Source organism: Heliconius melpomene, chromosome 20 (genome assembly GCF_056956725.1).
Source record: "Heliconius melpomene rosina isolate 202511_hmr_F chromosome 20, ASM5695672v1, whole genome shotgun sequence".
NCBI lineage: Eukaryota > Metazoa > Arthropoda > Insecta > Lepidoptera > Nymphalidae > Heliconius > Heliconius melpomene.
In genome coordinates this window covers 6,317,919-6,335,544 of record NC_140408.1, presented here as the reverse complement: position 1 = coordinate 6,335,544, position 17,626 = coordinate 6,317,919, and the positions used below count along the sequence as shown (strand labels likewise).

The 17,626-nt window shown below is 34.6% G+C and overlaps 1 protein-coding gene across 3 annotated transcripts in view; it reads left to right on the top strand.

Annotated features, from left to right (window-relative positions):
• Positions 1–1,375: 1,375 nt before the first annotated feature.
• Positions 1,376–17,626, top strand: part of LOC146527758 (guanylate cyclase 32E) — a 34,489-nt gene continuing 18,238 nt past the window's right edge. For 2 of the 3 annotated variants that reach the window (XM_085204220.1, XM_085204221.1), the window contains exons 1-10: positions 1,376–1,597; positions 6,812–6,947; positions 7,215–7,330; positions 8,583–8,690; positions 9,227–9,349; positions 9,470–9,671; positions 9,744–9,821; positions 10,279–10,523; positions 12,100–12,245; positions 17,339–17,456. In XM_085204220.1, coding sequence (XP_085060346.1) covers positions 1,541–1,597; positions 6,812–6,947; positions 7,215–7,330; positions 8,583–8,690; positions 9,227–9,349; positions 9,470–9,671; positions 9,744–9,821; positions 10,279–10,523; positions 12,100–12,245; positions 17,339–17,456 — 1,329 coding nt within the window. In that variant the 5' untranslated portion in view covers positions 1,376–1,540. Of the gene's footprint in view, positions 1,598–6,811; positions 6,948–7,214; positions 7,331–8,582; positions 8,691–9,226; positions 9,350–9,469; positions 9,672–9,743; positions 9,822–10,278; positions 10,524–12,099; positions 12,246–17,338; positions 17,457–17,626 lie in introns of those variants that run through there. The other variant, XM_085204222.1, reaches the window with a different exon arrangement.

Here is a 17,626-nt window from a genome sequence, read left to right as displayed (position 1 = left end):
TTGAGTTGTTTTATTTTCTTCTTGATTTTTAATCAAAATATTATTTGTTATTTTGTAAATTCCAAAATATTAGTTTTCTGGCTATCCAGAAAGTCACAAGGAAATTACTATTAATATCCTTTTGACTTTCTTACGAAATGGATCCCCCATTACGATGACCCTGAGATGAGACGAAATCATGATCGTCCATGACTTCATCTGTACTTCCAGTAACAATTAAGTACTATCAATAGTGTATAACCGAATTATGTTATTGATATAGGATATTTATAATCTTAAACAACAGACTTGTTTACACAACGATGTAAACAGTTATTTTACAAATTACTTTTCTTCGTCTTGTGTTTTTATACCTATAATAAATTCTTATATTGAATATCGACACATTGCTATGGAAATAAGTTATATTAGTTAATGACGCATGTCACGAGTGGAGATACAAATTCGCTTTGTATGTAACATTATGGTAGTTTACCTTGACCGCTCGATGCCTACCTATGTAGTTCATTCATACAAAAGGTTTAGATGATAAAAAATATTTGTAAATAAATCTTTATTCACATAAGCAGTACCTATCTACTGATCCATATAGACATTTCGTAACGTTTTAAAAGACATTTTTTCAAAAGACGTTTTTTAAGAAGTAAACCTATACCTACTAACTACCTGTACTTTATATTTATAAAATATATTTAAATAATTGACAAATAACTCAGCTGAGAAGCAGAGGACAGTGATGGCTAAATATAAGTGAGAGAGTTAATTTTCAGTAGTTCCTAATAATAGCATTTTCAAGTGCTAAGTATAGTGAAATAATTTAAATTTCATTTATCTGTCACTTTTGAATTATTACACCGATAATGAACATAACCATGCGTTTACATTTCTTCGTAATTATAAAATTTTATAAAAATAAAATTTTGTAATAATTATTTAGTGTTTTAAAAGATACCATTCATACCTACATAGCAACTTGTAACGTTTAGGATACTTTTATGTTTATGCAAACGTGTTTCTATTATTTTAGGACGACTTAATTCCATATTCCAATGGTTATTATTGAAATAAAATTACAAAAACATTACAGTAACACTTATAATGGCGACTCTATGTTTCAGGCTCAGGATGCTTTTCGATGTAACTCGAGGAGGAGTAGCATATAATATAGTATCTTGAACTATTTAATATCGAAATTATTTATAAAGTTAATAATTATAAACTTTAAAGTTTTAAACTTTAAACTTTAAAGTTAATATAATAAACAGGTATACAAAACTATACAATTATTATTTTTATTCAGAAAAATAATTTTACTATATTTGTATTCATATCATAAGACATTACGTGAGTCGAAGTCACACTAGCAACTCGCAAGTCGAACTCAGTCCGTAAGCGTCATCGTTTCACGAACGTTGTCCGCTAACAGCTCTGCCGAGCGCGGGAAACTTGGCATCATGGCGCGTAAATAATTCGAGTAATATTTTGATAAAGTTAATTAAATAAATTTAAACTGTGTTAATATGTGTTATATTTGTCATCAATGAGTGTTTCACAACGGTACCTCCGAAGAATCATGAAAAAACCAAGGTGGCTGGTGGTAAGTTAAATAAACGGCGATCTTGTTTGCATTTAGAAGCAAAAATGTAATTTGACATGTCTGTGTTATTCTTGTTTTTCTAATACAACTGTAAATTACTAAGTTGTATATTTAAACGCTACTTCACAGTTTTCTCTATAATCGTAATTTTTTGATCCCTATTTATGACATCGGTTGCTTTTGTAAATAGAAAAGACTTGAGCAGTTTCAAACATATAAAATCTACTTAGCTTTCAAAAATATATAGATTGAAAGATAAATATAAAAAAAATATATTAAAAGCAAATACATATTATCCCTAGTAAGATTTGCACTCTAAATTCGTATGTAACGAGTTTTACGTTTATTTTTTGATAAAACGAAAATTCAATGTTCTATCTTCCTGGCATTCTTTGAAGCTTCATGGCATTTTGTGTGTTTATGTTAGAAGACTTAATTTAGACAGAATATACTCTCTCTCTCTCTCTCTCTCTCTCTCTCTATGATCTGTTAGTCTACATTTGTTTACACAAAAGAATTTTATAAATAATTAATAGCATAGGTATCATATAATATTTTTAATAATATTACCAAAACATTAATTAAAAGACTACTACGACTATTAGAATTAAGCTTTTGAAAAAGCTAAATTATAATGTCACAAGTATTGATTTTTAGTTATTAAGTGTTCATTATATTAGTAGCTACAATACATTTTTTTATTGTTTAGCTTCACACTGTATCACTGTAGTGTTAAGACACTCTGTTACCCACTTTACGCTTAATTCTCGAGATATTGCGTGTTGAGTGGCGGAACTCTAGGCCGCGTTTTTCCTCGTTACCAGAGAGAGGGAAAATAACAAATATTCCATTTTCCCGAGTGAGAATCGAACCTACAACTGTCGCGCTTACAATTACACGCTTTTGCCCCTACGACGCCGACGCCTTATAATGTAAGGAAATAAAATAATCAGAATATGATGCCATCGTGTGATGTGGATTTATATATATTACATATACAAATTATATTACATAAATTATAATGTTTATCTGTAAATGTTGTGATGATAAATTTATCCTTCACTCGCAGATAAATCCAAAAGTTTTGGCTAAAATTGTATTTTGTAAGGCGCTGACGAATTAAAAAGCGTACATAATGAAAATTATTTTCTAACAATTCAACGAAAGTTCAGACACGGTTAGGGCAACATTAATATGTATCAGGCGCAGGCTTGGTAAGAAGGCTGCGCGGGCGCCGGGATCATCGCTGTTTTATTGATGCGGGTTCAAACCTCTGCTCAGTGCGGGTCCACTCGCCATGAATACTAATGTCTCTTAAGTGTGCAAATTGTCTAATAAATTATTTACAATCATCTAATGGGATCCATTTAATTACTTTAGGAAATTACTTTAGTTTGACAAAATACTAATACTAATAAATAAATAATAAATCAATGGCGCAGTGACACAGGGTATGGACTGTATACACTAAGATTGTGGGTTCGATTCCCACTCGGAGAAATGAAGCATTTATTATTGTCATTTCCTCGTTCTGGTAACGAGACACGAGTGTGAGAGAGATTGATTAAAAAAAATTTAAATTAAAAAAAAAATACGATCCCTTCACATGTTTTTTCCACTTCATACAATTAATTCCATGTAGATGGAAAAAGGGGGTTTGTGTTTCTGACGCGTGCGAATACATTTCTCGCCCCGCTGTAGTCGTAGTGACGCAGCAACTATGTCAATGCCGTAGCCATTCCGTTGCACTATCTATTACATTAACTCTTATCGACCTCTTCGATTATTATTGGAAAACGACATCAAGAATTAGTCCTCCAAACTGAAATAATAAGAGAGGAAAACAACGTCGATTACTCATTGTTTCTATATAAGTGTTTATCTTATATATTCGCCGTAATATCTCAATAAATTGCGATCGCAATTTTTTACTTAAATTATTATTTGTAATTCTTTTATTCATAAAATTTTGTCTGTAAATTCAGCTACATGCGAGGAATAAAAAGCATCTAAAAATAAAATTATTCTATCATTAATCTAAATTAACAATTTGTGATATTTCGCATTAGTGCTACTTATTACCTTGAAATATTTTTTTATAAATATAATTTTAAACATGAAAATTAATATTAATTATATAGTTATATACCATCTATAATACTTGTATAAATTGCAAGAGTCATTAACACTAATTTTAACTTTGTGCAGACATTGATACTGATAGTCGATAGCCGAGAAAATCAGAGATATATTACAAAGAAATTTGGTCATTCGTGTTTTGTTGCGATAGGAAAACTTATTACGTCCTTAATAGCAATCATATTTTTTTTATTCTAGTAGCAAAAAACCTTAATAGACTTTGTATTGATATGATAGTAAGATTTCAGTAATCGTTGAATTGGTTGAATATTACAAATATTACAACATATAAATTATCAATAAAAAATTAGTAGGTGGTGGCTAATAAAAGAATCCTCGAATCCCTTTTACTAGCTTAAGCAATATTTGTGTCAAAATTCTACGCTGGATCAATTATAACAATGGAAATTTCTTTGACCTTAAATCATACTTAAACGATGTTGTTTGATATTTAATTGGTTTAAAACAGTACAATGTTGCAAACTCAAGACCCTATTTTATAAAACGTTGACTTAACCCGGTCATAGTTATATAAATATCTCCCACTGGTGTTATTTTTAACTATATATTGTACAAAATGTCCTCAGTCTAGTGCGGACTGACTGTGTCCTAAATGTTGCTATTTTATACAAAAACAAACAGTAAATAATTTGGTCAGCTTCACGCTGTATCCCGCACACAACAGGGTAGGCAGAGGGAACCTCGTGTTTATACACTCCGTTCCCCACTTTCTTCCGAATTCTGGCGGAGTTGCGTGTTGACTGGCAGAACTCAACGCCGCGCCTTGACACCAGAGCGAAGAAATGGAAATATAAACGTAAATAAATATTTCATTTCCTCGAGTGGGGATCGAACCCACAACCGTCGCGTTACAGTCACACCCTTGTGCCGCTGCGCCACGAAGACCTCTTGGAAAAGGATTATGATTTCTTTCGTAGATATATACGTAAAGACGTTCGTTGTAGTCAAAATACATTACAATTTTATATTAAACTAGTGGACCCGGACGCGGCTACGCCTGCTTCAACTATAAGAATATTTATTAAATATATTCATGAAATTATTTTCAATTTTCATTAGAATTAGTAAGGAAATATAGGCCTAAATAATTAAATAGAATAATAAGTAGATACATATAATTAGAAAAAATTATCTGAGTTATTGAAATGAACCAACAAAAGGATTAAAAGTAACTAAAGGATAGGTATTTCTTAATATTAGGAAAAGTACCTAAAGTTTTCCGTGCGTGCGTACATAGATATCGACTCTACGAAATAATTAAACATTTCTCTCTATTAAATAGGATAATTTTAGCGGGCTATATCAAATAAAATAAGAAGAGAACCAAAGTGTAGTTTAAATTAATTATAAACAGCAAATAATTACATAAAAATTAACAATAGTTCGAAAATGTATGAAAATTTTTAAAACTGTCAACGTCATCTGCCCGTTCGCGTCGGTCATACTATGCCGCCCGTAGGCTAGGTCATTTGGAATCAGTGACATCTCCTCAATTATTTATCAGAATGTTATACAGTAAACTATAATTTCAATCTAGATAAAATGCCAAAAGTGACTATTATATTTATTTTCATAAGGATCAATATCAAAATGTCGCGGTAACGGTTGCGTAGCGACGCGACGGTTGTTATTAACATGGCAGAATAAATTGCATGTCAAATTAGAAAGTACTTTAAAATATATTAGTTTATATGTATAATGTAATGTTATATAGCCTATAGCACTTCTGAAGAATGCAGCTTTCATACAAAACAAAAACAATGTAAATCGGACCAGTAGATCCAGAGATCTTAGCGTTCAAACAAACAAACAAACAAACAAACAAACAAACTCTTCCGCTTTATTATATTAGTATAGATAAAATCTCAAAAGCATTGAGAATTTTTCTAATATCAAGTAGCTGATTTGAATTACTCTTGAAATGTAAATATTTGTTTCAATTTCATCGCACTAACTTATGGTATACGAGCGTATGGTAGCGTCATGTGTTACTGAGAGCTATAATTACCGACGTGAGGGATGTCCACTTTCACAATACAAATCGAGTTGAATGTACAGTTTTATAATCTTGAACCTGTCACAAGTGAACAAGTTTGGTTGTTCTCCTTAAAACTGCCATTGCGTAAGGAATCCGAAGAGCAATTTCGTATGTGCTGTCCACATTATAATAATAATTAACGTAAAAGAATAAGCTTTTCAATATAATTTCTACGCTGATTGAAAGTATCAGCGCGTCGTTAAATTAAAATTTAAAAAATTGATATTTAGTGTAGTATGTAAACTTATTTTACAGAATATTTTTAATATGCTATCGTCTATGATACGGTCTACGTTCAGCAGTGAATGGCAATAATAAAAAAAGTTCCATAGTTATTTCTAAAGAGATAAATATATTTTTTTCCTAATTGTTATAGAATAAAATTTATTCTCGATGTTCAATTTGCTAAATGTTTATTTTAGGTCCTTTTAAGTAGATATTTGTCATATTATCTATATGTATTTTTTAAAATATTATGCATTACCCTAGATCGCTGTATATAAACGATGTTCTATTTCAAACTAAGAGTGTGTGTTTTAAAGCCATAGTTATCTGCACTTCAAAGCATTTTACGAGCAGGCAATATCGGAAAAATGTTAGGAGCACGTGTGCGGAACAGTTGGCGACTGAAAACAATTTAAATTAGAACTTATTCCGTTTTACATTGTTCATTCTTATATTTTAATTTTGACTTAAACAAGAATTACAATTATCATTTATGTGATATATTTTCACAAACTAAATGTTTGTCATAACTGTAATCCAAAATATAAGCATTAATTTGTGAAACATTTTAAAATTCATTAGTAATTTTTTTTTTTTAATTACAATGGCACAGGGTGTAAAGGGAAAGGTGAGTTATATGCACTTAACATATAATGTCTCAAAAATTTAAAAAAAAATGGGGAACGTAGTGTCCTAACACTTTCTACCTAGATTTATAAATGTAAGTTTAAAATTTAATGCTATGATGATGAAGCTAAAAAAATGTTTCATACTCTTATTTTTATTCACAGTGGAACTGGTGTTGGTGTTTATTAATAGTCGCCATGGATACTACTCTGGGTGAAAAGTTCACTCTCGGATATCTAACTGGCTCTCAAAGGCGACCGGGTGACTTAAATTATCCCAAACCAGGAAGAGTTATATCAGGTATTTGTAATTAAGTATCAATGTAAAATAATAAAATTGCCACATAAAAAGAAGAATTGTTTTCTTTCTTTTTTGCAAAAGTTAGTTATTATAACATCATCCTTGATCTGATCTGCTTTATAAGGAAATTAAAATAATCATTATTCAAACAATTTTTTTTATAAAAAATTTATTGTAACACATTAGTTCTTATTGACCATAACCATATTATTTTATATAAATATTCGCTAAAACAAAGCATAGTGTTAATAGTGATTTTTTTTACAGGTGCAATATCGATGGCAGTAGATGAAGTTAACGAAAAACTACTGGGCCCAATAGGGCACTCATTAGATTTCGTCGTAGCCGAAACTTATGGACAGGAAGAGGTTTCAATACGACAGGTATTTTTTTGTTAATTTTAATTTAGAACATTACATGTAAATTTCAATAAGTATATGTAATTTAAAAATATTTCGAAAAAAATCCTTTGATTTAATGGAAAACCCTGAATAGATGCCACCTTTTGAAAAGACTCCTATTTTCAAAAATATATGTACATATTATAAATTTTCACTTTTGAATTTATCTAGTTCTATCCTTTACCTATAGGTAGTAGCTAGACACAATCATAAAAGCTTTACCCTTGCCACTTCTGATAAGACAGTTTTACTAAAGGTAATGAGAGTTTTATGGTGAACAGGGAAATTTTACGACAGACATGATTCGATAGAACCATTTGGATACTTAACCATTTTTCGTGGTGATGTCAGACATTGACATAAAATTTAAGTGCCAAATCATAATTTGCACAATGTAGGTGGACATTAACAATGTAATATATTTAACTTTATATATTCTTTTTCTAATATTACTCTACTTTTATGTATTTGTCAAGTTAAACAAGTTAAGGGGAGATAACGTTTTTCATTTTTTCACCATTTAAGAGACAATTTAGTTGGACGGTGTAATCTAAATGTATAAAATGGACATTGAAACCAGATAGAGCATCAAAATAAATAATATTTATATAATACTATTTTTGATATCTTCGCAATGGTATTCAAACCATGAAAAAGACAAGCTAGGTCGACACTTGAAAGTTGCAATGAATCATGAAGGTTAAGAATTCAGATAATAAGGCTTTTTGAATTTATTACCGAATCGAAGCCTGCGGCACTTTTGACGTCTCCTTAATTTGCCTCTTACAACATAAAAGCTGCCAGCTCCAATATATTTTGTCACTTTATGAAACATAAAAGTTAATAATGTATCATTGTAATCGTGTTTTTAAAGCAACTTATACGACTCTTATGCCGATTTAATGTAAATAAATATCGAGCTTGTCTTCCTCATATGGCGACACAGGTAGATATGGATTCGATTTTCATACAGGGGAATTAATTATTTTCATTTCCTCACTCTGGTAAGACGATGACATCGAAAACGATCTTAATCGATAATTGTTAAGTATAGACTAATAAGATTTTGATAACATTTTCTTTATTTAGATAGTTGTAAAGTAATTTGATACTATAATTATATTTTTAGCTGCTCTTTTGTCTAGAGACACTTTGGTTCTACCTTATGATAGAGTTCAAGCTAACAGGTAAAGACATAGAGAAAAGTATTATTTATTATTTATTTTGTCATCAGGTCGCTGCTTTATGGGCAGCGAACGTATCAGCGTTTATCGGTCCGCAGGAGACGTGCGTTCACGAGGGTCGCATGGCTGCCGCATTTAATTTACCTATGATAAGCTACGTACGTATTCATAAGCACTTCATTTTGAATTGAACCAAAAATATGTCGCAATTCCCATAATTTTATATTATTATTTATTTTATAGGAATCCTTATTTTATTTTATAGGAATCTAAGAAAGCAATCTGATTTGCTATTTATTTCTGTTAAAAGTAGCTTTGGTGCCAGCATGTTATTTATGTTTACAGCTAAGATACAATCTGAGTTACAAATATTTTTCCATTCTATCCTTGTAAATTATAAATAATGATAAAGTAATACAATTTCCAGACTTGTAGTGCACATACTAGTATATACAAATTGCATAAATTATTGAAGAATTCTAACTATCTAGGTATTATTGAAGATTCCGCTACTATAATTGGTGCAATTAAAGCAGTTAATAATCGGAATTAGATAAGCCCATTTACTCTGAGAATAATTGCAAATTATTCCATATTCCTCCCAGAATATATGTATTAAATGATAAAATTTCAATTATTATAATTAATTTAGGAATTATCATCACAAAAGTATTATAAGCGAACATTGTTCCAGTACTGCAGGGACGTCGCGAGCTCCAACAAGCGTGTGTATGCAACGTTCGCGCGCACTCGGCCTTCGGACATCGACATCTCTCGTTCGGTTGTCGCCGTGCTCACGCATTTTAATTTCATGCATGTAATCATATACGTTATGTCAAATTTTTAAAATTAATTTCGTATTTAACAATATTTTTTACTTATTTAACTTGTTTATAGCGATACTAAAGAATTAAAATTTGATCTTAATCTTGAACAGATTGCCATCATATATTTGAAAGCGCCAAACCATGACTTTTCTCGACTGGCGTACGCTATCATGACAGCTGCTAATGAGAAAAAGATTTCGATTCGCACCGTCCAAGTCTACAGACAGCCTTATTACTATGGCGATATACTGGAAAACATTACGCGAAATCCTTTTTTGGACATAGTGCGAGAAACTTATAAAGATACTAGGAGTAAGTTAAGTTGATGTTTTAATTTCCGATTTAATTATTTTTGAAAAATCTTATTCAAGCTTTTTTTTTCAGTTTATGTATCCATTGGATATTATCATGACCATATAGGGCTAATGCAAGCTTTGGATGCGATGAAACTATTAGATTCAGGTAAAAGTTAATATAATATATTACGGTTATTTTTTTAGCTTTATCCTTGGTGAAGTAGTGAGAGAGAAAGGAGCGCCAAATGCTACGGTCTCTGTTCAACTTTTCCGTCACGTCACTTTTTCATCAACCTTTTCTAGCTACTCAAATACTTTTTGGGCAAACAAGTTGACATGGCACAATCTCGTTCTGTATCACAGCTGTCTAGCTTCTTGGAAACTCTTTCTTCAAATTCCTCCTCAATATGTAAAAATATATTATTATTAGAAATTTAAAGTAATTCAGGTCATAATATTTATGAAATTCAAGTAGGCAAAGCCGCGAGCGACTAATTTTAATGATAATTAACGGAATTAATATTATTTGAATCTCATGCAGAATAGCTGCAGTGCTACATACATATACTGCAGCCATTTTTATTTGAAAAAATAATATATTAAATTTGAATTTGTATTTACAGGGGAATACGCTGCCGTCGGTGTAGATGTTGATAAGTATGAACCAGAGGAAGCGATTCGATACCTCTCGGGCCCGCTCCGCAAAGAGCCGGGCCCGAGGGTACCAAATGCTTTCCGATCGTTTCTCGCCGTGGCCCCTTCGCCGGCGCCTTCGTATCCTGTATTCGCAAAAGAAGTCAATAGACGACTGCAAATGTCGCCATTCAACTATACAAATCCTCTTCTCGCACTAGGTGGAGGGAAAGTGGTAAGTGACATTGAATGAACAAAACAATATTTTCTTTCAGTCGGATTTTTCAGTTTTTAACTTGTATTTTGGAAAGTGCTGCTTTGAATATGTAGATATTCAAATAAGGTCGTTAAATTCGCATTAATTACCTAAAGTTTAAAATATTCTAAAGTGAATCGTATTTTTTCTTTTTTATTTTTCGTCTTTTGTTTAAATGACTTTTTCAATATATATTTATCTAAATACTATAGGTACTATAAATATATTTTATTTTATTATATTTCCAGTAATAAAAAAGATAACAATTCCATTCGTTTCTCTTTATCTTATAGGTTAATTAATATTAAGAAGTGGAATATTTAAAAAAATGTAAGTAAAGTATAACTTCAGTTAAAACACATTATGAGTTCATGAAAAAATAATTTTAATTAAATTTTATGATTGTTGGCTTTAAAACCAGTTTTTAATTCGACACATTTACATTCAGAGAATTATCGTTTTAACATACTTATTAAGTTTTAAAAGGTAATTTAACTTACTTTTTTATATTGAGACATTAATCAGCTCTAATATATATACAATTGTACATACTCATGTTTATTTGTTTATAGCACAATATAAAAATATTAGAATCCGGGAAGTTGTAAAATGTGGAAGTATTATGTTCGAAGTGCCTACTTAGAGAATTGCCTACGATCTTTTTTGCTGGTTTTAGTGTTATCTGTTAAACCGGATAGCTGATAGCGATGACGACTGCCCTCAATACGTAAATGGTTATTAGGGTAATTTACAAATACTTTTTACGACTGGCTTTACAACTGAGTATGTTCTTCGGATAATGTTTTATAATTAATTATTGAAATTATATACTTATATACTAATATTATGAACTCGGTAAATTAAAATTTATTGAAATTTATATTTCTATTTCTTCGCTCTGGTGTCGAGGCAAAGCGTGACGTTGAGTTCCACCACTCAACTCACAAAGCTTCCAGAATTCGGCGGAAAGTGGGGAACGGAGTGTCTTAACACTAGGTTTCCCTATGTCTACCTTGCTGTGTGCGAGATACAGCGTGAAGCTAAATAAATAAATAATATAAAAATGTCAATGCATACACGTAGGCGGCCAATGTCCGTTCGTTGTTACTCAATTACCAGCGCTAAAAAGATAATAATTACATAATTAAACATGCGTGCATTCATATAATTAATATATTAAATTCAATTAAAAATGTTTGCAAGTTTCATCATAATATCGAGTTTTAGGTTAAATGACTTTCGAATTTTGATAATTTGTAAACAATTTTTTCGGTGACTGTTTAGAAGAAATATTATTGAAATTGGTAAACAGTATATTTCGATTTTAAACTGGTATTATTTTAATAACAATTATAATGATACTGTTTTACAATATATATAATAGACGCAATATTTTATTAATGAATTATTTCTAAGCATAATTGATCTATGAGTCCAGTAGTGGCACACAAGCAGCAGGTTCGATTCCCACTCGAGGTATGAGGATGAAATATTTAATATTTTCATATCTTCGCTCTGGTCTCTGCTCGTGAAGCTGATAAGAAATTGTTCTTAGATTCCGGTGGAAGCAGCGTGGCTGCATGATGCCGTCTGGGTATACGCACGAGCATTGGCTGATGTGCTCCGCACGGGGGAGGGTCCTCGGGACGGTAGAGCGATAGCCATGAGAATGCGCAATACAACATATCGCAGTGTTATGGGGTAAGTACTGGGTTTTTATTCAATCCATTCCTATATTATTAATTTGATGAAATGGGCAAAATTGTTTATAATATGAATATTGGTTTAAAAGTAGGGTGTAAGGTTAATTTAATAATTAGGAAATGCATGACAGAGTGTCTATTTTTATGTTAACTTTAGATCGTTTACAATGTGAAATTGAGGCAACTTACAAGAGTAGAGTCTTACAAAAGCTTGAGACGAAAGTAATTTTTCATTTCTAATGAAACTCAGTGGGCGTATTTACATAATGGAAAATTAATAACCTTAAATAAATACCTTTTACATGTCGCTGTCGGCAACACAATATAGCGTGGGGGCTTGAACGTCGTAATCGACAAGGGTTCGCGTATAAAAAACACATTAACTATAATCAAAGGAATGACATACAAAAAGGCTATAGTTAACAATATATTTTTGGTTTATAATTTTTTTTTGTTTCTAACTGATACTAATTTAGGTATTAGAGTGTTAAAATAACATTTCAAATATATCTAAAGAAGGACAGTTCGCATTCTAAGGCACTACTGTGGCCCACATGTCGCTAATAAACTTGACGCGTCGTGTTTATTATATAACACGTACCACACAACACTTTAGTATGCTTGTAGCGTATACTCAAACCGCTATACTGTTCCACTAGCAGACTAGACTGCCGTAAATTTTGTCAAAATTCCACATTGACAGTTTTAATTGCATAAAATTGATATGTATAGATGAATGAAAAATGGCCTGGAAATCATATAAATATTAAAGAAAGTAAAGGAAAAATTTATCGAATATTTCTTTTCTTCTTTGAATTATTGTATAAAACCAGCTTAGAATAATTTATTATAATACGATTTTATTATAATTCATGGCTATATAATACTGAAAGAGAGGATTCTTAATTAAAGCAAACACGTAGTAAATACTCGTATATCAGCATGAAAATGGTAATGACCTGTTTTACGGTTTGAGATTAATTCAACGGAAACATTAATTACTGTTCTGGCAGTAAATACTAGATACATATCGCAAGCGGTTAACTAAAACTCGACAAAACATTACAATATGTCTACATTTGCAATGTAAGAGTCTTCTAATTAATATAATTTATATTTTGAATCATATATCATTAATAGCAGTATTCAAATATATTTTATAAGCCTAACAGAATCATAATTTACATTGTAGGAGACATAGAGAGAAAATATCCGTATTGTTTAAATTGTATTAATATTCACATCTGTAATTTAAAATTTATTTTACTCTAACATCAATTTCGAAAATTCCAAATTATATTACAAAAAACACGTTAAATTTTTTGTGTTGTAATTTTAAACACATGATACGAACGATATAACATTTTTAACATTAACATTTTTATAATTCATATCAAATGAGTACGGTAGGTACGTATCACAGATATACAAAGGTCACGTTAAAAGTTACAGAACATTTTGGTGAATCATTAGTAAACTTCGCAAATAACTCCAAATATTGCTATATAAGTTGGCATGACATAGGACACTATGTCATGACAAATAAACTACACTATGTTATTGACAAATAAACATATCAACATCACGATAAATAAAATCATAACGGAACGGAAAAATATGGTATATTAAGAATTTTAAACTGAAGAATAATAATCGAAGCTTCAACGAGATTAGAATTATTGTTTTGATGTTTGTTTAACATTTTAAAATAACCGTTGCGAAACGGGTGGTTGGTGGAGATAATGACAATTTATTGGTTTTTACAAAATATTTATAAAATTCAAGTATCTTTACACTTTTTTTACTTTTGTATATGTCTTCTTCCTCCTGGCATTAATCCCGGCTATTGCCAGGGTCTGCCCTCCTACTCAACCTACTCCACTTTGCACGGTCTTTTGCGTCCTCGGTGGTTAGACCATTGGCTCTCATGTCCTGCATCACGACATCCAGCCAGCGCTTCCTTGGGCGTCCAGGAGGTCTCACTCCAGGAACTGATATAGCAAGGCACTTGCATCCGACATAGTTCTTAGGCCGGCGCGTAACGTGGCCAAACCATCTCAGGCGGCGCTCTTGGAGCTTATCCGCTACGTCACGGACCCCAAGACTACCTCGAATGAATGTGTTGCGTATGCGGTCAGACCGCGTTACGCCGCACATCCACCTCAGCATCTTCATTTCCGTGACGTGAAGCTCCTGAGTGTGCCGAGATAGTGCCGGCCAACATTCGCTGCCGTATAAAAGAACCGGTCGGATGATGCTCTTGTATATCAGCCCCTTGAGCTTGGGCGGTATTCTGCGGTCGCAGACCACACCAGTGACCTCCCGCCATTTGGCCCAGGCAGCGCTTATCCGCCCTTGGACATCGTGATCGATGCCTCCAGACTCGTGCATAACGGATCCAAGGTACCTGAACTTCTCCGACTTAACGGCTGGCTCAGGACCTATAAGGATGGTGCTCGAGTCCCGGCTCTCGCAGGCCATGTACTCTGTCTTCGACACATTTAGTTTAAGACCGCCGTTCTCAAGCGTACCCTTCCAGAGGTTCACTTTACGCTCCAGCGTCAGTCGGTTCTCGGCAATGAGTGCTATGTCGTCGGCATACATCATCAGCCATGGAGGCTGGTCCTGGATGTGAGCCGAGACAGTATCGAGCACTACATTGAATAAGAACGGACTAAGAGCCGAGCCCTGGTGAACCCCCACTGTAATCGGGAAGGGTCTAGTGTCGCCAACAGCAGTCCTAACCATAGAAGCGGAATCGTGGTACATGTCTCTGATAATCTCAATATAGGCCTCAGGGATCCCTTTGGATCGCAATGCCCACCAGATACACTGACGAGGCACACAGTCAAAGGCCTTCTGCAGATCTAAAAAGGCCACATGCAGAGCTCTCCTTTTTTCCCTGTATGCCTCCATCAAAGTTCTGAGGGCGAAAATGGCGTCCATGGTGCCCGATCCTGGCTGAAATCCATATTGAGACTCAGAGATAGTACACTCTCGGCGGAGCCTGAGGTCGATCATGCGCTCGAAGAGCTTCATGGTATGACTCATAAGCTTAATGCCCCTATAACTACCACAATCTTGAACACTGCCCCTTCCTTTGTAAATAGGGGTAATGAAGCTAAGCCGCCACTGATGCGGCATCTTACCAGTGTTCAAGATATGGTTAAAAAGGTCAGTAAGCATGAGCACACCAAGAGAGCCCAACGATTTCCACGCTTCGATCGGAATGTCGTCAGGTCCCACCGCTTTTCCGTTCTTCATGTGTCGAAGGCAATTACGTGTTTCGTCAAGGGTTATTGGGGCAATAAGTCCGAGGTTAGGCGGTGGGTCGTGATGAAGACTGCATGGGTGCTGAGTATTCAGCAACTCCTGGAAGTAGCTTCTCCACCTCTCCTTCACAGAGTCATAATTACAGAGCAGCGTGCCCTGGGAATCTCTGACGCAAAGACATTTTGCAATATCTTGCGTCACTTTATCCCGGGAACGTGCCAGTTTGTAAATGAGCTTCTGCCCCTCCACAGTTTCAAGTTTATCATACAATGGTGACAAACTTTCACTGCGGGCTCTGGCTACAGCTCTTTTACAGGCACGTTTAGCTACTGTGTACTCCAGTCTGTCTTCAGGAGAGTTGGATTCCTGCCACTTCTTAAAGGCAGCCTTCTTTTCACGAGTCACCTCCTGCACCTCATCATTCCACCACCATGTCTCCTTGTCGATGACACGTCCTCCCCTAGAAAGGCCAAGAACTCGCCTGCCCGCCGCAATGATTGCCGACTGAGCCCGATCCCAAGCATCCTGAGCAGTCTCGGTGTTCGTCGAAATATCGTGACTTTTCACCTCTGCCAGGAAGTCGGTCTGCATCGGTCCATTCAGCAACCACCACTTGATCCGAGGCCTACGTTTCTCGGCTACTTTCTTCTTCGGAGTGACGTTAAAGTCCATGACAAGAAGACGATGTTGGGCCGTTAGGCTTTCGCCTGGAATGACCTTACAGTTAGTTACCCTGCCCATATGACACCGTCTGGTCAACAAGTAGTCTATTTGAGTTGAGTGGGACCCGCTCTTATACGTGATAAGGTGCTGAGAATTCTTTTGGAAGAACGTATTCACGACGGCCAGATCAGACGCAATACAGGTTCTGAGAATGTTTTCTCCCTCTGCATTGCGAAGACCGTGCCCAAAACCCCCGTGAACACGTTCATACGGCTCAGCAGCCTTACCGACGTGCCCGTTCAAGTCCCCCCCAACTAAGACCACTTCGGTAGACGGCACAGCAAGTAGCACCCCTTCATACTGCTCCCAGAATGTCTCCTTTTCGGCCGCGCTACATCCCGCCTGGGGAGCATAGGCACTGATTAAGTTTGTGATAACGCCCTCAATCAGTACCCTCACTCGCATCAAGCGGTCGGAGCGACGGTCAACTTCAAGGAGCCCATTCTGAAGCTCTTCAGAAAGCACTACCGCTACACCGTTTCTACCCGAAGGTGACCCAGTGTATATAAGCCGGTAACCCTGTCCGATGTTACGGGACTTATTGCCCTTCCAGCGAGTTTCCTGGAGGAAAGCACACTGGACCCGACGTCTCATGAGTACATCTGCGAGTTCCCTGCATCGTCCGGTTAGAGAGCCAATATTCCACGTTGCAAAGCGGAGTTTTCGTCTGGGTACTTGCGTCTTTAACCGTGCCCGTACTTGACACGGTAGCCCTTGCCCACTTGTCGCAGGTGTAGGGCGATGTGCCTGCGCGTCGTTATGCGGCGACGCCCTAGCCGTACCCAGTCTGTTGTTGGTCCGTTCCATATTGTGGCTGTTTGTGGTTTTCCTGGAGCGACTGCCGTCTGACCTCCAAAACCCCCTTTGTGGGGAAAAACCGAAGGGAGAGGAAAATAGAGGGGGGTAGGATAGGTAAAGGAGGGAGCTTAAGCTTAAGGTTTAAAGTTTAAGGTTTTTACTTTTGTATATGTCTTAAAATAAATTTAATACATAAATACATAATTTAAACTTCGAAATAAATATATTATATTTATTATTTAGTTAATGTAAAATCGTCTTTTTTATAATAAATGCAGATTTTATATATTACACTAGGTATTGGGTACACATGGATGAAAATGGCGATGCTGAAGGAAATTATACGCTTCTATCAATGGACCCGGCGCGCTCCCCGGGACTCTACCCACTCGCTGTTCTACACAAAATTGCTCCGGTAACGTAATTTACTATTTTATATATATATTTTTTCATTTATATATATATTTTTTCGGAATGCAGTACCGATAAGCCAAGTACTTTACGGTACAAAAGGTAAATCGTTTCCAAAGACCATCATCTGAACGGCTTACGTCCTTTTGCGAAAACGGAATTAATGTCAGATAT